A 24179-nucleotide genomic window follows, 5' to 3' on the forward strand; every position below is an offset into this window, starting at 1 on the left:
CTTATACTCAGTCAATAGTTTGTTACATAGGAATGAAGAAATCAAAGGAATCATCTTGATACACTAACATTGAGGGTTCAATCCCTGGTAAGGGCACATATAAGAAGCAAATAATGAATGCATAAATAAGTTGAACAACAAGTTGATTATTTGTTTCTCTCTCAAATCAATAATTTTTTTAAAAAGCAATCAAAGGGAGAAATATAGTAAGAAAGAAAATAAGTTAAATACGAAATGTTTAAATGTATACTATTAATTTGACTTATAACAATATACTTGATCTTAGCCAAAAGGCCGAGAAGTGATTGATTCATAACACTAAGTGGTTTATGATTAATAAAATCCAAAGAAATAAGAAATTTTATTAGTAACAAATATGCTTATATGATAAAATATTTTTAAATTCTTGCAAAGTTTTAAATAACATGTCTAATAAACTTGAAAATATTATCTAGGCCCTGGCCGGATAGCTCAGTTAGTTACAGCGTTGTTCCGGTCCGCCAAGGTTGCAGCTTGATCCCCAGTCAGGGCACATACAAGAATCAACCAATGCATGCACAGATAAATGGAACGAGAAATCAATGTTTCTATCTCCCTTCCTCTCTCTAAAATCACTAAATTTTTAAAAATATACATTACCTAATAATCCTATTTAAGATGCTCCTTCCATACTACATCACATTCAGAAAGTAAATTTAACTCCACACTATTTATCCCTCTAAATGTGCTACAATGTATAATTAAAACTTATTATAACTAAAATTTTGGAAATGTAATACTGACCTTCTGTCTTTAAAATTTTGTATGTGATCACCATATAAAATGTAGGAAAAAAATACATAAAAGTAATAAAAATTCAAGTCATCCATACTCAATAACCAGCAATAAGCCATTGTTAATTTGTTGAACATTTACAAGTATTATGTGAACATAAAGGAGAGTTTAGTAAAAAGATAATTCTGTTGCTATGTATCAATTTCTTTTTAAGTAAATATGCTTAGCTTTATACTGTTTAACTTAAAGCTTTTGACAAAGTTTAGGTAAAGTCAGCATTTCAAGTTCTAATACCAAACTGTATTTATCAAGTGATATTTTTAGAAAGAAAATCTTACTTCAATATCTCAGAGAACCCTAAAGATACACAATATCTCAGAGAGTCCTAAAGATACATAATTATAAACATAGCTCTTATTGATTTTTCCAATTCACAAAGACTCCTCAACTAACCCTGGTTCATTGAGACTGCAGTCATCAACATGGGTATACAAAGAAGTCCAGTTCTGTCCATCTTTGGATACCTGGAAAACCCAATTTCTCAGTGCAGACCTTCCATAACCACGAGCATGACGAAGTGTATATGCTGATGGTATCACCCAGAGACCCAGATCTATCGCAAACCAGGCATTCTTATCGTCATTGCTATGACAATTTAAAGCTGAATTATCACGACTTAATATGTCTTCTAAGCGGCCATAAGGTAGATTTCTTCCTTCTGATGATGTTACTACTACAAGTCCATAAGCAGCTGGATTTACCCATTCATATGCAGTTCTATAAGAAAAAAATGAGCAGTTAACTATTAAAATAACTGCATTTGCTCATTTTAGCTTTTTTTCTACATAAAATTATATCAATTTTTAAAATGCTACAATAATTAAACATTTTTCTTCATAAAACTTAATTTAGATAGTCTTAAATTTAACCTATTAGACAAAATTCCTTAAATTACAGGATACTAAAATTTTATCCTACTACCAGGAATTCTTATTCCAGGTGAATGTTTCCAATCCACATTAGAGAATGACCTACTTGGCATTTGTCCCAATCCAGTAAATGATTCCATTTTCATCAAAATCATGCTGGTGCCGAAATACAAAATTTTGACCTTCTCTTAATTTTCGAACAAAAACAAATGAAGATCGGTCAAAATCATACCACTGCTTTGCTACCTAAACCATAGAAAATACAAAAGTCACTTTAATAATGCTATTGTAAAACATATTGCCACTCTTTTCCTATCCCTTTAATATGAGTTATTTTAGTATAACAAATACTAATAGAAAATTTAAAAAAAATAAAAATTTCCACAACCAAAGTACTCCTCTATTAATATCATAGATTATTTCTTTAGTTTATTATTTCAACAGCTAAAATAAAACAAAGTCTTGATTATATAATACAAAAACATTTTTCTCATCAGGTTTTATATATTTTTATCACTACATAATATAGTATTCAAATTAATGGAAACAATTATTAATTTGCTATTTATTTACTGACTTGCATTAATAGTGTACTTTAAAGGTTTATGCAATATTTTAGTACTGCAAATAACTGTAATAAACATTTTTATGAAGGAACTATTTATAATGTATAAAGATTATTTTCTTAGAATAAATTCCTAGAAGTATTAGATCAAACTATATTACTCTAAACTGGATGCATACTTCCCAAATTACTTTTCTAAGGAGCTAAACCACAGCAGAGAATGATGATTTCACCCTGCTTTTGCAAGTGCTCACCATTTTTAAGAGGTACTGTTCCAGAGATTCAACTGTAGCTAAAGGTTCCATCTTCAACATCCTGCCAGTCCTGTCTATCAATGCAGTTTCACCAGGCGCACGCTCCAAACGAAACCTTAATCTTCTTGTAAGTATCTACACAGAAATGAACAAAAAGCCTCAGAAAATACATTGCATTTTTTTTTCTTCTCTTTTAAGTGAGAGGAGGGGAGAAAGACAGATTCCTATATGCACCCCGACCAGGATCTACCTAGCTCCATCTAGGTCTGATGCTCTGCCTATCTGGGGCTCATGCTTGCAATTGAGCTATTTTTAGTGCCTAATGTGGAACCTCCACAGAGCCATCCTCAGTGCCTGGGGCCAATAAGCTTGAACTAATCCAGTCTTGGCTGTGGCATGGGCGGGGGGGGGGGGGGGGGTGCACAAAAAGAAAGAGAGAGAGAGAAGGGGAAGAGGTTGAGAAGCAGATGGTTGCTTCTCCTGTGTGCACTGACTGGGAATCGAACCCAGGACCTCCACACGCCAGACCAATACTCTACCACTTAGCCAACCAGCGGGGGCGTATTTTTCGTAAAATTGTAAAAATGAGACTATTTTACGAACACAGTAATTCAAGTTTAGAAAATATAACCATAAGTGAAGGATCAATCAATGTCTGTTTCCTAGTAAACATTTAAAAAAAAGTCCACTAGGTCCTGACCAGTTGGCTCAGTGGTAGAGCATAGGCCTGGCATGTGAAAGTCCTGGGTTTGATTCCCAGACAGGGCACACAGGAGAAGCACCCATCTGCTTCTCTACCCTTCCCCCTCTTCTTTCTCTCTATCTCTCTCTATCCCTCCTACTGCCAAGGCTCCACTGGAGCAAAGTTGGCCCGGGCACTGAGGATGGCTCAGGTTGCAACGGAGCAACACCCAGATGGGCTTAGCATCGCCCCCTGGTGGGCATGCTGGGTGGATCCCAGTCGGGTGCATGCAGGAGTCTGTCTCCCCGCTTCTCACTTCGGAAAAAGCCACAAAAAAAAAAGGTCTACTAAACAAGTGATATTGGCTTACAAGAAACAAAGTTACCTACTTAAAATTTCTAAACAACTTCAAATATACCTAGCATAAATAAAATTATTATAAAACATGTTATTACATCTTTAATTTATAACTTGTATTTTCCCAAGTAAGTTATGAAAAGTACTAATTAGCTTATTCCCTTTAAACTAAAATATATTAATCAATGACTCATAAACTGTTAAAAAAAATACAAGATAGCTTCCACTCCAATACATTTTAGTAAGCAACAAGTAGGAGACTAGCAATTTGAGGAAGCTTCATTTCTGTAAGTAAATCTTAACTAATTCCTATAAACACATATTTAAATATTTCTATGTGTGTGTGGATAGCATTTTTAGACTGCAAAATTACCAGGGGGCACATTCCTACCCTTCCTGTCTTTGTATCTTGTAGTCTCCTAAAATGAGCATAATAAAAGACACTGGTGCTATTAGGACTGCATAAGCAAGGGAAAGTTTCAGTCTTTGAGACTAATCTCTATTTCACTCACAAAAGCCATAAAAAGGAATAGACCACAAAATCCCCTTGCTCTTCTATATTATTCTGTCTGAAATAAAACAACATCTTGTTTAATACATACACAATGTAAGGTACACTAACTAACTTCCTGGACAAACGCTCTATTCTTGGTGTCTACTGGCTTTGGCAACATTATCAGGCTCTTGGGGGTTTGGCAAGTGAGTAGGCACTGCTTTGGCAAAGATAGATTCTTGGTCACTTATTAAAGGCTGTATTTAAAAGAAACCATTCCAGTTTGACTTGTGGTGGTGTAGTGGATAAAAAGCACTGAACTAGAATGCTGAGGCTGCTTGATGAAAACCCCAGGCTCGCCATGTCAAGGTTCATACATACGTACGAGAAGTAACTATGAGTTCATTCTTCCCATTCCTCCCCACCTCTCTCTCTCTCTCTCTCTTCCCTCTAAAAATCAATTTAAAAAACCTAAAAAAAGGGGGAGGGAGGGAGGGAGAGAGGGAGGGAGGGAAGGAGAGACGGAGGGAAATACCATGTAGTGGAATGCAGGATAAAATGGGCAAAGGCAAGACTCAAGTCCAAAAGACGTGCTAGGAAATACTAAAGTAACTCACAGAAGAAATGATGGACACATTAACGTAAAAATACTTTTTTTGTCTGTTCATACCTGGATCACAGTTGCTAACAAAAAAATACCTAAATGAATAAATAAGAATGTCAACCAAATAACATTTAAGAAGAAACAGGCTTTTATAAATGCCTATGATAAATTTCTGAAAGGATCAATAGAAATAGCTAAGGAGGTCACCTAACTCTAGCTAATCACATAGAGAAAGCAAGAAAAAAATTACACTTAAAATATTTTCACATTTTCTTCTATGTTGACACAGGGAGACTAAGTGACAACTTATAATTCTAAAACAAAAGGATAATTTTTTCTGCTTTCTCACAGATAAAGGATCTTTTTTCACTTATTACTTATAATAAACATTTTATTAAAAATTCATAACTTGATTAAACAAAATAAAATACATTCAAGTCATTAAAAAGTTCAAATGGCATTAGGGTTCAAGTTTTAACAGTTAAGCAGAATCATTTTTATTTTTCATTATTTTTTAAATTTATTGATTTTAGTGAGAAGAAGAGAGAGAGACAAGAACAGTGATACGTTCTGTGTGTGCCTGACTGGGGATCGAAACAGCAACCACTGTACTTTGGGACATGCTCTAACCAACCAAGCTACATGGCCAGGGCATTATTTATTTATTTTTTATTGAATGATTCAGGTGCGGGGAGGGGGACACATTGATTTGCTGTTTTACTTTTTCATGCTTTCATTGCTTAATTCTTGTATGTGCCCTGACTGGAGATTGAACCCACAACCTTGGCCTATTGGGATGACCCTCTAACCAACTTACCTACCCTGCCAGGGCCAGAATCCTTATTTAATACAATGTGAAAGGAAAGTTTTTGGATTTTTTTTTTAAATCTTTTTTTTTTTTTAATTTTTATTTATTCATTTTAGAGAGAAGAGAGAGAGAAAGAGAGAGAGAGAGAGGAGAGAAAGGAGAGAGAGACAAGGGGGAGGAGCTGGAAGCATCAACTCCCATATGTGCCCTGACCAGGTAAGCCCAGGGTTTTGAACCGGCAACCTCAGCATTTCCAGGTCGACGCTTTATCCACTGCGCCACCACAGGCCAGGCAAGTTTTTGGATTTTTGTTTTGTTTTAAAAGTGTAAGACTGTTTATAAAAGCATTCAGCAGTAATAGTGACTGCATTTTTCATGATTACCTGGAGGTTGTATGTAGATCCTGGTGTATCATACAAATGGAGAGGTAGACGTTCAATAGATTCTAGGACAGCTATTAATTTTCGAATTAATGCAACGGCTGGTCGACTGTAAAGAAAAAAATAATTATGTGTTTTAATAGAATTTCAAGCAAAAATTCATACAGAAGCTACAAAAGCCAACCTCATACAATCCCTCCTTTTTTATGAGAGCAAAGAGAAGTTTAATTTTGTATTAACTAAGCAGATATACACAATTTCTATCACTTAATAAAATATTGGATTTTACTTGTAAAACTTTTATATATTCTATTCAAAGTAGGTGTGTAATTAATTTTTTTAAGTTTAAATACTTTGACTATATTTGATGCATATAAAGAATACATAAAACAGCAAAATTTTGGAAATGATCTTATTTGTTGGCAAGGCAACACTGGTGTAATGTTTCTGGAAAATATTTTGAGAGTTTGCATCAATAAACTTTAGAAATCATCTACAACCTTTAACTTGGAAATAACACACTTAAAGAAATTTATTCATTAATTTTATTTTTAAAAACTTTTAAAAAATTTACAGAATGTTTCCATGGAGATAAGTATTTATTAATATTAAAATACTTTGCAGAGCTAAAATTTTTAATGTAATAATGTTTAAATTATTATAAATCCATAAAAGGTAATATGCACTCATTTAAAATGGTATTTATAAAAATCAAGTGCAATTGCAATTATCGTAAAATTTCAATCATTCAAAAGTAAATAAAATAGTAAAACAAACCATCAACCCATGACCCCGCTTCAACTATTATCTACTAATAATCAATTGATTTCTATCAGCCACCCATTTCTCTCCTTCCCATAAATTTTGAAGAACATACCAGAGAACATATTTTGTCTAGACATATTTCGAGCATATATTTCCATAAAAGAAGAATTCTTAGAAAACAAAACTCATATTATCACATCTAAAAAGTAATGAATAATACTTAATACCATCAAATATTTAATCAGTGTTCAAATTTCTGTTATAACTTAAATAAGAACTAAACTTAGTGGTCAACTGCATTCAAAGCAAATATGTAATTTTCTTTTTATTCCATTAAATTAAAACATACATTAAAAATCATTTATTATACATTTATAATATCAGCTACTTTACCGTTGAATAAAAAGTTCCTATTTTCTACATAAACACTGTATTAGATTCTATTTTAAAGCCAGTAAATTCTAAACACTGCAAATATCAAATGAAAAGAAATGTGGGCATTTACCTTTCATCATCTTCATTTTCACTAAAGGCTGTTTTAAAAACATTTATTCTTTCTACCAGTTGACTACAATCTTGTTTCACATCTAATTCCATGCTCTAAAAAAAACAAAAAGAAGAAAATTTTTAAGGCTGTTACTAAAATTATCAAAAACATATCTACAGAGGTGAATATTAATATTTAAAAATAATCAATACACACCAATTGAAATCATTATTTGCTTTCCATTAAAATTTTTACTGTATGACTAGGAGACCATAGCTAACAAATACATTTTTTTTATTCCTTCTTTAATGGTATAATGGAGTTGCAATTACACTGTTGAGTCGATTTGCCTCGAAGTATAGTATGCAGGATTATTTCAGTATTACTTATAATTAATATTTTGTATTTTAATAGTACTATTTATTTTTACTACTATTAGAAAAAAATAACTGCTTTATAAAAACAATGACTTCATAGACATTACTAGGTGAGATAATATACCAACATAATTTTAATAAATGGGAATAAAGATAAATGATAAAATTAATAAAAAGTCAAAGCAAATACTTAGAGTATCACCATATACAATGATTAAGCCTAAGTAATTTAAATGGCCAACAGAACTAAAATAAGGAGAAAACTTTCACCTTTCATAGTTCTCTTAAAATTTGTTACAATAAGTATATAATGATGTTTATTATAATAAAAAAAGATTATCACAAAAAATTATAGGTACAAGAAACTAAAGTGAAATATAAGGTTATTAAACAAAATACTTGTCAAACATTCAGATAAACTTTCTAAACTATCAATGCTCACAAAATTAATTTTGTGCAAATAATTTAGGTATTTAAGAAGGTCTATATTGCCTGATCAGGCAGTGGCGCAGTGGAGAGAGCGTTGGTCTGGGATGCGGAGGACCCAGGTTCAAAACCTCAAGGTTGCCGGCTTGAGTGCAGGCTCCTCTGGCTTGAGCAGAAGTTCACCAGCTTGAGCACGGGTTCATAGACGTGACCCCATGCTTGCTGACTTGAGCCCAAAGGTCGCTAGCTTGAAGCCCAAGGTCACTGGCTTGAGAAAGGGGTCACTTGCTCTGCTGGAGCCCCCCAGTCAATGCACATTATGAGAAAGCAATCAATGAATAACTAAGGTGCCACAACAAAGAATCAAATCTTCTCATCTCTCTCCCTTCCTGTCTGTCCCCATCTGTCCCTCTTTCTGACTCTCTCTCTGTCTGTGTCAAAAAAAACCAGGTCTATCGACTAACACTTTTTTATAAGGAAATCAGAGCACATTGTTCAATCTTTGGCTAACATTTTATTCAACAAAATCTTAAACATATTATAATCACATAATGCAAGTATCTAAATAAATAAAACTAAATTACTTAATTCATGTGACTCAAATTAATACAACTTAAAGGCTCAAGAAATTATAAATATTAATATTTATTTCTCAGCTTTTAACATTCATTTCTTTTTTTTATAGAGACAGAGAGACAGGAAGGAAGAGAAAGGAGAAGCATCAACTTGTAGTTGTGTCACTTGTTTATTTATTGCTTCTCATACGTGCCTTGTTGGGGGGTCAAAAGGGTGGCAGTGGCGCTCCAGCAAAGCCAATAACCTCTTGACTCAAGCCAGTGACCTTGGGATCATGTCGATGATCCCACACTCAAGCAGGTGACCCACGCTCAAGCTGGTGAGCCTGTAATCAAGCGGGCAACCTCAGGGTTTGGAACCTGGGATGTCAGCATCCCAGATCGATGCTCTCCACTGTGCCACCACCAGTCAGGCATTATTTCTTGACAAAACAAAGTAAATATCACTCTATCAAAAGGGTAGCTACAAATAACTTTTAAAACTATGTACTTTATTCTGTACTACTTCATAAACTTACATTGTTTAAAACAGTGAGAAGTGCTTGCACCAAGCCACTACTGCACATTTCATATGGTGAAATTGTGTTTTCATCCTTCAAAAGTACGATTAGATTTTCTAAAGCTGTCTTCATCAAATCTCTCCAAGTGTTCTCACTCTCAATACACTAAAAGAAAAACAATTTTTAATAAAGACAATAAAAACATTAAACAGGTCTTAATATCAAAAATCAATTACCATAAAAATAAATATTCAGATTAAAAAGTTCAAATTATTAATGCAAATTGTCTCTACCAGAGTTGGCAAACTTTTTGTAAGGGGCTCACAGCAAATACTTTGCCATGTGGTCTCTATCACACCTATTCAACTTGGTAGCCACCAAAGCAGTCAGACAATACACAAGTGGACAAAAGTAGGTTTATAGTTGTGAGTACACGAAACACAATTTATTCTTGTATTATTATTGTATTATTTGTATTATAATTGTAAACCTACTTTTGCCCATCTTGTATGTAAATGAATAAGCATGGTGTGAACAATGAAACTATTTATGGACACTTGACATTAGTCTCATAATTTTCACATAATAATATTATTTTTGTTTTTAGTCATATGTAAAAACCATTCTTATTGCACAAAGCCATACAAAAATAGGTGCTAGAACAAATTTAGCTCATGAGTGATAATTTGCTGATCCCTAATCAATACCTATAATATAAAGGAGAAAAACTAAACCAAGATCACTGCATGTCATAAAATTTATAGGCTAACATACTTGTCTATTTGTATGAAGTTCCCAAGATGACTCTAATTGAGTTGCTATGTTTCTGAGTGTTACCACTACTCCACGAGGCATGCTTTCTACAGCTTTAAAGTGGTCGTCGTATAAATCTCGAGCCATAGTTCGTACCTATCAAAATTAAAATAGTAAATGTGAATTTTCACTAAAATTAATACTCCTAAATCTTCCCACATATATATATATATGCAACTTTTATAACTAATATATTTGTGCCATTATCAACTTCCAAAATGTAGTACAATCTTTATTTATACAAGCAAAAGGTTGAAAACGTACTCTTAGAGATTTTAGCAGTGTCAAATAAAAGAACTCATTAGGATAGAGTGTCAGACTGGGATGCGGAGGACCCAGGTTCAAGACCCCGAGGTCGCCAGTTTGAGCGTGGGCTCATCTGGTTTGAGCAAAAGCTCACCAGTATCCAAGGTCACTGGCTTGAGCAAGGGGTTACTCGATCTGCTGTGGCCTCACGGTCAAGGCACATATGAGAAAGCAATCAATGAACAACTAAGTTGTCACAACAAAAAACTAAAGATTGATGCTTCTCATCTCTCCGTTCCTGTCTGTGTGTCCCTATCTATCCCTCTCTCTGACTGTCTCTGTAAGAAATAAAAATAAAATAAAAAGAGACAGGGAAAATAAAAATGCATGTTAACCATATTAAAAAAAAATAACTCATTATTTTCATTTTTGGTTTTTTAAACATTTTAATCAAGATACCAGAAAGAAGCTATTTCATTTGAATCAAATTTAATTACCTATAAAAAAATTAACTTTGCTTTTCTTAAAAATAAATAAAAGTAAATGTTTACAGTGATCCATTTAGAAAAGTCAGAAAAACAAAAACAAGCCACCTGTAATTCCATCAACCAAAATTGAACTTTTTAACATTCTGGGGTATACTGTAGGTTTTGTCTTTTCTTTTTTTCTATGTATATTATTCACACAATGTACTATTTATATCATTCTCGTATATTTACACATTTAAATGAAATTAATATTATTTGAGAACAACCCATACATGTCCTCAGATTGGATTCTGTAAAATTCAGTACCTAACACACTTTAAAAATATACGCTTAAGTAACATAAATTATAGGCTTTATGCAATTTTTTTTACTGTGCTTTTTTTAAAAATATTTTTATTTATTCATTTTAGAGAGGAGAATGAGAATGAGAGAGAGAGAGAGAGAGAGAAGAGGAAGGAAAGGAGAAGGAAGCATCAACTCCCATATGTGCCTTGACCAGACAAGTGCAGTTTTAAACAGGCGACCTCAGCGTTCCAGGTTGACGCTTTATCCACTGTGCCACCACAGGTCAGGCTAGGCTTTATGCAATTTAATTTAAATCATAAACTAAATTTGCACAGCCCTAATGTAACAGAAAAATATTTGCTCCCTAAATAAATAGGCAATATTGTTCTATTCTATTTTGGTATGCCTTTCAGAATTAAAAGATAAGTTCTTGATATTAGATTGAAGAAGCTATTCCTTTATAGAAAGCTATTAATAATTAAAATCTAAAATTAAAACTAAGCATTAAAATTATTTTTCCCTAAAATTAGTGTATTTTAATACATACTGCTTTCATATACAAAAGAATAGCCACATGGTCACTAAGTTACTGCTAATTTTAAGAAAATAAGTAATTGTATTATTTTAAGAAAATGAAAATACAGGACTAAGACAATGTTCTCATTATTTTTTCTTTTATATTGTGAAATTTCAGTTCCCTTTGAGTTAAGACAATCTAGATTTGATAGATTAATTTCACATATCAGATATTCCAAGAAACTCCCAAGATAGCTGAGTGGTAGCTTTTTAATTACAGTTAATCCTCATTATTTGAGAATTCCATATTTCTGAATTTACTCACTAAAATTTTATTTGTAATCCCCAAAACAATACTTGCTACACTTTCAGTCACTTCTGGGCATACACAATGCATGTTCTTAGCTGAGGTCAAACAAGGTGACACCTGACATCTTGTTTTGGCTCTAATACCATAAACAAGTATCCTTTTCAGTATACTTTGTGCCACATTTTTCACATTTTTGTTCATTTCATTTTCATTTCTTTTATTTATTTATTTATTTATTTATTTATTGAAAGACAGTGAAAGAGTCAGAGAGAGGGACAGACAGACAGGATGAGAGAGAGATGAGAAGCATCAATTCTTCGCTACAGCATCTTAGTTGTTCATTGATTGCTTTCTCATATGTGCCTTGACCCAGGCGCTCCAGCAGAGTGAGTTACCCTTTGCTCAAGCCAGCTACCCTGGGCTCAAGCCAGCAACCTTGGGCTTCAAGTCAGTGACCTTTGTTCTCATGTCTATGACCCCACACTCAAGCCAGCGATCCTGCACTCAAGCTGGTGAGCCCGCGCTCAAGCTGGAGACCTTGGGGTTTCAAACCTGGGTCCTCTGCATCCCAGTGCAACACTCTATGCACTGCGCCACCGCCTAGTCAGGTAGGGATTTCACTTTACAATGGCCACCAAATACAGTGCTAAACTGCAGTCTAGTGTTCTTAAGTGCAAGAAGGCACAGGGCCCTTATGGAGAAAATACATGTTAAATAAGCTTCACTCAGCCATGCTGGTGCTGTTCACAACAAGCTCAATGCTAGTGAGTCAACAATACATATTAAATATTGTGTCTAAACAGAAACACATGTAAAACAAGGGTATGTATGCATCAGATGACAACAATGGGATCAGAGCCTTGGAGAAATCTAACTCTTTATTTACCCTAGGAACAATGACTCAGTATTCACAGCAACTTTACAGAACAAAACTACTGTGAATAATAAAAAACAACTGTTTAGCTCAAATTCCTTTTAGCATCTAATAGCTATCTTTAATTGAGATCATATCTTCCTTAAATGTCCTTGACATACTGAATTAGAAAAAAATTTCTGGTCTTACACTCTCTTTAGAAAACATAGACGCAATCATGAATATATGAAATGATATATACACTCATGTACCACTTAACGACAAAGATACACTCTGAGAAATGTGTTAGGCAATTCTGTCATGCCATCATCAAAGAGCATACTTACACAAACCTAGACAGTATAGCCTACTCCTAGGCAATATGGTATAGCCTACTGCTCCTAGCCTACTAACCTGTACAATGTGTTATTATACAAAACAACATGAGTTGAATCAAGTACAAGAGAAAATGATGCAATCAACAGATGCAACAAACACAAGATGTATGAAGCTGCTTACTGCTGGCTTAATATAGCATACTTTTTATAGGAAACTGATTTTTTTTGCGTAAGTAGAAAGAGTACACACTAAAATAATGATAAAAAGTATGGTATAGTAAGTAAATACATAAACCAGTAATATAGTCATTTATTATCAAGTATTACATACTGCATCTAATAGTACATTATACTTTTATACAACTGACAACACAGGTCTGTTTATACCAGCATCACCACAAACACGAGAAATGTGTTGTGCTACATTATAACAACTACTTCTCAAGGCAATAGGAATATTCCAGCTTCATTGTAATCTTCATGGGACATCAGATACATGATCTGTTGTTGGCGAAAACACTGTTATGCTTTACATGACTATGTTGCTATACCAGCTTGAGACAGAGAGATTGTGCAAGTGCTCAAGCTAACAGACTAAGTTCCTTCCAAGGTCTAGCATCTGGAAATAGCTTTGGAATGGCTCATACATTAACAACTGGAAATGAAGACAAGAACACCATTTCTTTGTTTTAATACTGCTAGTTAGTGAACAACATGATTTTGAACTGCATGGGTCCACTTACAAACAAATTTTTTTTAAATATATGGTTAGATTCTCCATATCCCCAAGTTTCTTATCCACAAATCCAACCAACTGCAGACTGAAAACATTAGTTCAGTCCATGGTTGAAATCCATGAAATCCACTGAAATCTGTCCATGCCAAGTGCTAATGTAAGAACTATTCTACTCCGTATTACATAAGTGATGAGCACCCTGGGCCATGGAGCCAATCCCCCAGACACTGAGGGACAACTCAATTCTAGGGAGTCAAAAGTTACACATGATTTTCAACTGTGTAAGGGGTCAGGAGCTCACCCCCATGTTGTTCAAGTCTACCACAGAAAAGTTTATAAGAAAATATATAAATTTTGTACAAAAAAATATATATATAAATTTTGTAGAAGATAAAACAAGCACAGAAAAAAGAAAACTGAAACTATATCAGAGTAGCTTGAACCATATTACACTGGTTCAATTTTTTTAATGCTTAGAATCTACCACTAAAACCTTAATATGATAGTATAAGAGTTAAAAAAAAATAGCAACTCTCACAAATATTACCTTTTGCTTTGTTTTTTCTAACTTAGATTTCAGTTTTCTGCCTCTTTTGCCAGTCCAGCCAGTCACAAATTCTGAACCTTAAAAAAAAAAAAGGATATATTTCACAGAACATTTTTTATTGTAATTTAACATACTTATTTACTCTAATCTGCTAAACTTACAGACCTATACACTTACCCAGAGAAGTTTCTGCAGTAAATGAATGTTTGGTTCCCCTATTAGATTCAAATACAAAACCAGGTAAATCTTCTTTCAATATTGTTGCTTGCTGACCATCTGAGTTATGAATAGCTATTTCTCCTTCTTTTAAACATGTGAGTGACCAATTCCCTACAGTGAGTTTTGTGGGTCCTGGAGCTGAGAGGATAGGTTGACTTGAAGTAGATGGCTTTACCTGACCTCGAGCTCTCTGTAATTTCTCTAAGAATTCACTTCTGCTTTCTATAAAGAAAAAATGATTGTTTTAAAACCTCACTCCTTTCAAATATTCCTTTATTTTAAAGCAATAACTACTTAAAGACTTTTAAGAAAGTTTTAATTTGAGACAGCATCATTCAAGTGTAATTCATCATTACAAGACAAAAGGTAGCTTTACCTAAAAGACTGGAGATTAAAAACAGATACAGTACTATTCCTTCTCATATAATAAAAAGCCATTTATGAATGCTTTTATGATACAATTCTTTCTTTTTGATATAAAAGAATATGCTGTTCCTATGACATGGGCAGCAAAAATATGAGCAGAAAGACAAATTATCAAAATTACAGAAACTAGTAAAATATTTTAATAGAAACAAAATATTACCTGAACTATCCGATCCACCTTCAGGACTACCACTTGAATACATGGTGGCAAGTTTCCCATCCAAGATAAATCTGAACCATCCATTACTGCCATTAGATAATTCCAAGGCTGCTGCATCACTCCATATATATAAGCAGTCCCTTCCCCTAATGATTGACCAGTCTCTCCAATGATATGGTTTGCCTTGCTGCAATTCTTTAGCATCTTCCTGTGGTTCATCTTCCTAAATGTGTAAAATTTTCAATGAAACAAGAAAAATAATTTCTATTCCAAATATTCATAAGTATTTTTAAAACACAAATATGAGCCCCAGCTGGGTAGCTCAGCTAGTTAGAGCATCGTCTGGACATGCCAAGGGTGTGAGTTCAATCCCTAGTCAGGGCACATACAGAAGCAACCAACAAAAGCAAAAATAAGTGGAAAAACAAATCAATGCTTCTCTCTCTCTCAAATCAATAAATAAAAATTTAAATAAATAAAATACAAACCTGGATCTAATTTAGAATTAAAGCATCCTAAAGATAATATTCAGTTGCCTGATTACTATGTATTCTGATTAACTAATTACCTATACCTAAATCTTCCATTCAAGTCCTAAAAATGTTAAGAAATTTATATAAATAATGACTTATGTTATAAAATTTCCAGATGTAGTGGTAAAGACCAGTGGGTTAGGTTTACCCCACATATCTTGGCCTTATTGATTATCTGTAAAAAGTACATGTTTAGGCTAGGTCAATGGTACCCAAAGCTGGCAGAATCACCAGAGAAGCTTCTAAGAATGAATCGTATGAACCAAAAGTAAATCAAATGTACCGGATTATTCCTATGATCATAAAAATCTTTTAACTAGAGCATGTTACAAAAAACTTGTAATTATTATTTTTTTAGCCTGGCACCCTAAAAACATTTTATTTTGTTGACATTTAAATATTTAGAATATTCATCATAAACATATATGAACTCGATATACATGCATGCATGCATATATGGGTACAGTACTTTTAAACTTCATAAAGACGTATACTTCTAAAAAGAAATATATTATGCATTCTATTCCCTGAAGTAGCTTGTAACACTAAAATAAGATTATAAAATATGGATAATTTTTCTAAACATAAGTTTTTATACCAGAGGCCATGATAGGTCAATAAGGACCAATGCTAGCTCACCCACTGTAAACAAGAAAAATTAGACAAAATAGATGAAAGTGCTTTCAAACACTGAACAACACAGAACTATGAGTCTCCAGAAAATGGAAGCAAAAAGGTAAGTTCCTTAGACCCAGATACAATTTTCTGGCTAAGTGCTTAAGAAGAGGGAACACAAGGTTGAGCAGTATGAGTTGAAAAATGGAGATCTGTGTTTGAAGTGGCTAGGGCAAATGGAATATGGGAAGAATAAGTTTAGGATGAGGGAGTCAAGCAAAAAGACCTCTAGATGCAAAGTGGTCATTATTAAGTATCTACTGAGTAACAGACCACTCACATACAGGGTTGAACAAAGTACAACTGTTAAAGTATAAGCTGAACAATTCCCAGAGATTACACAAGGTAGTCAGATATTTACATTCCAAACAGCCAGAGTGGAAAATCCTCGTACTAATAGGTGAAGTTTCCAAATTTGACAAAAACCATAAGCCCACCAATCAAAGAAACTAAACAATCCTGAGCTGGGATGGACACATACGTCCGCACATACACATCAAACACAGCAAAGCATATCAAACTCAAATTGCTAAAATAACAATGATAAAATCTTTTGCAAAGCCAGAGGATAAAAAGTTAAGTTATATACCAGGGGTCAGGAACCTTTTTGGCTGAGAGAGCCATGAATGCCACATATTTTAAAATGTAATTCCGTGAGAGCCATACAACGACCCCTGTACGTTATGCATTATCCAATAAAAATTTGGTGTTGTCCCGGAGGACAGCTGTGATTGGCTCCAACCACCTGCAACCATGAACATGAGCTGTAGAAAATGAATGGATTATAATACATGAGAATGTTTTATATTTTTAACGTTATTATTTTTAAGTTTTTTTTTTATTTTTTCTTTACAGGGAGAGAGAGAGAGAGAGAGAGAGAGAGAGAGGGACAGATAGGGACAGACAGACAGGAACGGTGAGAGATGAGAAGCATCAATCATCAGTTTTTCGTTGCCACACCTTAGTTGTTCATTGATTGCTTTCTCATATGTGCCTTGACCGTGGGCCTTCAGTAGACCGAGTAACCCCCCGCCTGAGCCAGCGACCTTCGGTCTAAACTGGTGAGCATTTTTTATTTTGCTCAAGCCAGATGAGCCCGCACTCAAGCTGGCGACCTCGGGGTCTCAAACCTGGGTCCTCGGCATCCCGGTCCAACACTCTATCCACTGCACCACCACCTGGTCAGGCAATGTTATTATTTTTTTTATTAAAGATTTGTCTGCGAGGCCCTGGCCGGTTGGCTCAGCGGTAGAGCGTCGGCCTAGCGTGCGGAGGACCCGGGTTCGATTCCCGGCCAGGGCACACAGGAGAAGCGCCCATTTGCTTCTCCACCCCTCCGCCGCGCTTTCCTCTCTGTCTCTCTCTTCCCCTCCCGCAGCCAAGGCTCCATTGGAGCAAAGATGGCCCGGGTGCTGGGGATGGCTCTGTGGCCTCTGCCTCAGGCGCTAGAGTGGCTCTGGTTGCAACACGGCGACGCCCAGGATGGGCAGAGCATCGCCCCCTGGTGGGCAGAGCGTCGCCCCTGGTGGGCGTGCCGGGTGGATCCCGGTCGGGCGCATGCGGGAGTCTGTCTGACTGTCTCTCCCCGTTTCCAGCTTCAGAGAAATGAAAAAAAAAAAAAAAAAAAAAAAGATTTGTCTGCGAGCCAGATGCAGCCATCAAAAGAGCCACATCTGGCTTGTGAGCCATAGGTTCCCGACCCCTCTTATATACAAAGGAACTATTATAGCAAATTTCTCACTAAGGACTATGCACATCAAGTGACACTGGAACATCTCTTAAAGTTCTAGAAAATGATAATCCATGAGTCCTCTTGGCACTGAAAACATTCATCAAAATGAAGGCCAAAATAAAATATTTCAGACCAAAACATCTGCAAAAACTTTCTGGTATGTCTTTTTCTTTTCTAAACATTTTGAAGAACAAAAGTTTAATTTTGATGAAGTGTAATTTATTGATTTTGTATATGTGTTCCTTATAGTAGAATCTTTTAATGTCCTATATAAGAAATCTTTGTCCAGCTCAAGGTTATTAGGATTTTCTTCTTTTTCCTCTATGTTTTACAACTTTAGCCCATTCAGTTCAGTCAATTATTTATTTTGTTAATTTTTGTTTACAGTATATATGACAGACTTCATTTTCCCATATGCTATCCACTTGTTCAAGCATTATTTTTTTAATTGAATTTATTGGGGAAGCTGGTTAAAAAAATTACATAGCCTGACCTGTGGTGACACACATCAACATGGAATGCTGCAGTTACCAGTTCAAAACCCTAGTCTTGCCTAGTCAAGGCACATACGAAAAGCAACTACTACAGGTTGGTGATTCCCCCTCCTCACATCCCTTTCCCTCTCTCTCTCTCTCTCTCTTTCCTCAATAGTGAATAAATAAAAAAATCTTTATAATTATATAGGTTTCAGGTGTACAAGTCTATAACACATGATCTGTATATGGCATTGTCTGTTCACTACTCAAATCCAAGTCTTCTTTCAGTCTCTTTCTGTCACCATTTATCCCCTTTACCCCCTTCTAACTAGTCCCCAACCCCATTTCTACTGGTAATCACTGTACCATTGTATCTATGAGTTTGGGGGGGGGGGTTTGGGGTTTTTTTTTTTTGCTTAATCCTTTCCTTTCACCTATCCCCCATTCAAGTATTATTTTTTCAAAAGATGATCCTTTCCTGATTGAATTGCCTTAGCACTTTGGCTGAAAATCACGTGACCATATATATACAGGGGTGGCCAAAGAAGGTTTACAGTTATATGTGAAAATTTATTCTGTTTTATTATTATTTTTAAGTGAGAGGAGGGGAGATAGACAGATTCCTGCATGTGCCCCGACCGGGATCCATCCAGCAATCCCTGTGCTGATGCTAGAATCAACCAAGCTATCCTCAGCACTTGAGGCCTACACTTAGACCAACCAAGTTATCCTCAGCTCCCGGGGCCGATGCTCAAACTAATTGAGCTACTGGCTGCAAGAAGGAAAGAGAGAAAAAAAGGGGAGAGGTAGGGGAGGAAAAGCAGATGGTCGCTTCTCATGTGTGCCCTGACCAGGGATTGAACCCGGAACGTTGGCATGCCAGGCTGACGTTTTGTCCACTGAGCCAACCAGCCAGGGTGAAAGTTTATTCTTATATTATTATTTATTATTGTATTATTTTCCATACTCACAAGCATAAGCCTACTTTTGCCCATCCCTGTACGTGAGTCATTAATCTTAAACCATTACCACAACAGCAAATTTGAATATTATCCCTGGTATAATTTTATATAAATATATATTAAATTTCCAGATTTTGATAACTAAACTAGCACTGCATAAGAGTATGTCTTGGTTTATAGGTGAAGTTTTTAGGTGTAAAAGGGCACTTTGTATCCAGCTTCTGTCAAATTTTTTAAACGAACACACACAAAATTTATGCAAATTATAAAGCAAATGGACAAAATGTCAATAATTAGTGGATCTGCATAGAGGATATTCTAATATTCTTTATTTGTAACTTTTCTCTGTTTTAAATATTATCACTGTTTTTTACACTGACCAAATTTTTAAAAATATAGTACTACTTCATATTTCCATTATTTTGTCAAAACCCACTGTAAACTGGAACTAGATTTCTTTAAAAGAAACCTTATTCCTGATATCACTGCAATTAAAAACACTCACTTTTTCTGGTTTCGATTCCTCTTCATTCTCATCATCTGAGGAAGGACCTGCCAAAGTTGACACTTTGCTAATTACACCAAGTCTGGCTAGCTGATCCAAAAAAATATCACCACCTTTATCTACTAAGTCCCTTATGATCTGCAAAGCCAACAAGTGGCCATCATCATCATCCTGGGGGGAAAAAAGGAGAAAATTTTAAAAAAAATCTAAAACGTTCAGTTGCGTAGAGTAGACAAATGCAATAATTCACACAAGCAAAAGGATTTACTGAAACTAGGACAAAAGTTAAATTATTTTACTGACCATTACCTAAAAGAAATATACCGAGTTTCACAAAAAGTAGAAAAACTAACCTCTTGATCAAGGACAGTTGCAGTGATTTCCACAAGTATTGTAGGCAAATTGTGACCAACATCAGAATCGCAAACTTCTTTTAACAATGCTTCAGAACAAAAATGAATCATTTTTCGAATCAGAGCAAGACTTGCTTTCCTTGAAAAACAAAAGAATTTGAGGAAGTCATAAGGTGCTAAAATAAAACAAAATGCAACTGGACATTTATGAAAACTAAAACATCCAATATTAGGCTTTATAAACTCTGCTAAAAAGTACTATTAAAATACAAAAAATTAAGACAGTAGCAATACTAACGCTAGTTTATGCTCACTTTTAAGGTAATTTCATTTATTTCCTAATATTAATACACTAAGCTCATCAAAACAAATTATTTTTATAATTTTCTTTTTTTTTTTATTTTTTGGCAAAGAGAGGTGAAAGAAAGACACAGACAGAAACAGACAAGAAGGAAGAGAGATGAGACGCATCAACTCATAGTTGTGGCACCTTAGTTGTTCACTGATTGCTTTCTCATGTGTGCCTTGACCAGAGAGCTCCAGCTAAGCCAGTGACTCCTTGCTCAAGCCAGCTACCGTGAGCTCATGTGAGCAACCTTGGACTTCAAGCCAGCAACTTTTGGGCTCAAACCAGAGACCATGGGGTCATGCCTATGATCCCACGCTCAAGCTGGCAAGTCCATTCTCAAGGTGGTGAGCCCATGCCCAAGCCAGATGAGCCCATGCTCAAGCTGGTGACCTTAGGGTTTCAAAACTGGATCCTCAGTGCCCCAAACTGACACTCTATCCACTTTGTCATCACCTGATCAGGTAATTTCTTAAATTTTCATAAGTATGCTATTCTATTTTATATTTAACCAGCATGACTGTTAACATGCTGTAATAAAATTTTTAAAAAATCAAGAGTGATGCAATAATTAAGAAAATAAATGATATACACTGTAACTAAGCTATATTTTCTATAACTCAAAATACAAAACTCTGCCTGACCTGTGGTGGCGCAGTGGATTGAGCATTGACCTGGAACGCTGAGGTCGCTGGTTCAAAACCCTGGGCTTGCCCAGTCAAGGCACATATGGGAGTTGATGCTTCCTGCTTCTCCCCCCTTTTCTCTCTCTCTCTCTCCCTCTCTCTCTCTGTCTCTCTTCTCTAAAATAAATAAATAAAAATAATTTAAAAAAAATACAAAACTCTAACAATTTATAATACCTAGTAGTTTATATATGAAAATCAGGTTTTGAATTAAGTATTTTCGTCCTTTGTTAAATTTAAAATCCATGGTCATTATAACTATTTTAACATATAAATAAGAGATCCTACTAATCCTATACCCCAAAATATCCCCATGGTTAACAACTCCGTATGCCTCCTCCTATTCATCCACTGTTTTGCTTAGAACACAGGAGGATAACTCAGTCAAACAAACTAACCTCAGTTTTATAAAAAACCTGTTCTTTTAAAATAAACACATATATCCACACACATTTAAGTTACAGGCTTAGAGGCGACTGATGTATTACTTAAAAGTCATTAATTCATTTATTACATATTTTATACTATGCTAGGCCCCAAAATGTAGGTAACATTACCCTTGAGGTGACTTCTACAGGAAGGATGTAGAAGCAAAAATCACAATTGATGTCCAAGAAAAGCATGTGACAGACCTATATTTTATAGCATGTGGTCTCTATTTTATGTATTTAATAACTCTCTCTAGGCAGGGAGAAGTAGGTAAAGGGTGCAGTAAATCCTCACTTATCAATGTGAATAGGTTCTGTGACTTTAAGCAAAATGATGTATAATAGCCTAATTGATATAAACGATAGTTAAGTTCTTACAGCATCATCAACATTATCACCAAACAATATTGAACAACATTACTCAAGGACCTCTGTACAAACTTTCAGTTATAAGATGAATAAGGTCTGAGGACCTAATGTAAAACATGGTGACCACAGATGATTACATTGTATTATATAATTGAAAGAAACTTTACCTCCCAAAAAGGTAAATATGTGAGGTGGTGCACATGTAAATTAAGTAGGGAAGGAATCCTTCCATAATACATATTTATGTATAGCAAACCACCAAGATATACAGTTTATATATCTCATAATTTTATATCAATTATAACTCAGTGAGGCTAGAGAGAGAAAAGGCTGTTAGTAGCTTAAATCACCATTAACTACAGATACTATAATATTTTTACATTTTTCTTTTTCTTTTTTAAGATTTTATTTATTGATTTTACAGAGAGAGGCAGGGGTGGGGAGCAAGAAGTATCAATTCATAGTTGCTTTACTTTAGATGCTCATTGTTTGGTTGGCCAGACAAGCCCAGGGTTTGAACTGGCAACCTCAGCATTCCAGGTAGACATTCGATCCTCTGCACCACCACAGGCCAGGCAATGTTGTTACTTTTTTAAAAAGTTTCTTAAATGTCAGCCTGGCCTGTGATGGTAAAGTGAATACAGCATCAACCTGAAATGTTGAGGTCGCCCGCTTGCCTGGTCAAGGCATCTAAAGACAGGCAACCAATGAACAAATAAAGTTGATACTTCTTGCCCTCCCTCCCCATCTCTCCTCTCTCTGTAAAATCAGTAAATAAAATCCTTAAAAAAATAAATAAGTAAAATCCCTGGTCGGATGCTCTGTTGGTTAGGGCATCGTCAAGAAGCATATAGCTTGCCGGTTCAATCTCCGGTCAGAGTACTTACAGGGACAGAATTGATGTTTCTGTCTCTGCCTCTCTTCCCCCTTCTATTATTTACTTGTTTTCAATCTTTTGAAAAATTTTATTTATTGATTTTACAGAGAAAGGTGGGGGAGAAAGTGAGAAGTATCAACTCATAGTTGCTTTACTTTAGTTGTTCATTGATTGCTTGTCTTATGTCCCTTGACCAGGGAAGGCCAGGGTTTCAAACCAGTGACCTCAGCGTTCCTGGTCAATGCTTTATCCACTGTGCCACCACAGACCCCTTTCTCTCTCTCTAAAATCAATAAATATTTTAAAAAATTTTTTTAAATCAAGTAAAACAAGTTTTTAAAAAATAAATAAAATTTTAAAAAAATTTTGTTTCTTAAATGTCTAATGGGTGAATATAACATCAAATTTTATTTTATTTTTTTTATTTTTTTATTTTTTAAACAGAGACAGAGAGAGAGAGTCAGAGAGAGGGATAGATAGGGACAGACAGACAGGAACAGAGAGAGATGAGAAGCATCAATCATCAGTTTTTCATGGGGACACCTTAGTTGTTCATTGATTGCTTTCTCATATGTGCCTTGACCGCAGGCCTTCAGCAGACCGAGTAACCCCTTGCTCAAGCCAGCGACCTTGGGTCCAAGCTGGTGAGCTTTGCTCAAACCAGATGAGCCTGCGCTCAAGCTGGCGACCTCGGGGTCTCGAACCTGGATCCTTCCACATCCCAGTCGGATGCTCTATCCACTGCACCACCGCCTGGTCAGGCTCAAATTTTATTTTTTTAATGTCTCGTTTTTTACTAGTATGGAAAAACATTTTTCCATGTTAGTTTTTTACTATGTTTTCCCTTGAGCACTATGTCATAATGCCATTGGCTAGTTTATTTAAATGAGTTCCCATTTTTACTAAAAATTTGTATGTGCTTTTTGTACAATAAAGATATAGTATCCCTTAATCATACAGTCTAACAAATACCAATATCTGCAGGTATATTTTTGTGGATTAACAGTTAATATTTATGATACTTTTATGGCTGTGAATAATATTGTTTCTGATATGTAGGTTTACATGTTTTTACATAAAACAATTTAAAAATGACAAAACTAACAAAAAAAGCTTTTTTCAATTTATTTACTGATTTTAGAAAGAGTGGAAGGGAGAAAGACAGATAGAAACACTGATCTGTTCCTGTATGTGCCCTGACCAGGGATCAAACCCACAATCTCTGCATATCAAGATGATGTTCTAACCCAGTGGTCAGCAAACTCATTAGTCAACAGAGCCAAATATCAACAGTACAGCGATTGAAATTTCTTTTGAGAGCCAA

The 24179-nt window shown here is 35.0% G+C and overlaps 1 protein-coding gene across 3 annotated transcripts in view; it reads right to left on the reverse strand.

Moving 5' to 3' along the window:
• Positions 1 to 24179, reverse strand: part of HECTD1 (HECT domain E3 ubiquitin protein ligase 1) — a 108452-nt gene that overhangs the window by 34633 nt on the left and 49640 nt on the right. For all 3 annotated transcript variants that reach the window (XM_066341676.1, XM_066341675.1, XM_066341678.1), the window contains exons 11-22: positions 20150 to 20288; positions 19797 to 19967; positions 14914 to 15136; positions 14286 to 14549; positions 14109 to 14185; positions 9751 to 9885; positions 8995 to 9141; positions 7117 to 7211; positions 5850 to 5955; positions 2523 to 2657; positions 1810 to 1949; positions 1228 to 1551 (exon numbers count right to left, since the gene is read on the reverse strand). In XM_066341676.1, the coding sequence (XP_066197773.1) occupies positions 1228 to 1551; positions 1810 to 1949; positions 2523 to 2657; positions 5850 to 5955; positions 7117 to 7211; positions 8995 to 9141; positions 9751 to 9885; positions 14109 to 14185; positions 14286 to 14549; positions 14914 to 15136; positions 19797 to 19967; positions 20150 to 20288 (1956 nt within the window). The remainder of the gene's footprint in view (positions 1 to 1227; positions 1552 to 1809; positions 1950 to 2522; positions 2658 to 5849; positions 5956 to 7116; positions 7212 to 8994; positions 9142 to 9750; positions 9886 to 14108; positions 14186 to 14285; positions 14550 to 14913; positions 15137 to 19796; positions 19968 to 20149; positions 20289 to 24179) is intronic.

This window comes from Saccopteryx leptura, chromosome 6 (genome assembly GCF_036850995.1).
Source record: "Saccopteryx leptura isolate mSacLep1 chromosome 6, mSacLep1_pri_phased_curated, whole genome shotgun sequence".
In the NCBI taxonomy this organism is placed as follows: domain Eukaryota; kingdom Metazoa; phylum Chordata; class Mammalia; order Chiroptera; family Emballonuridae; genus Saccopteryx; species Saccopteryx leptura.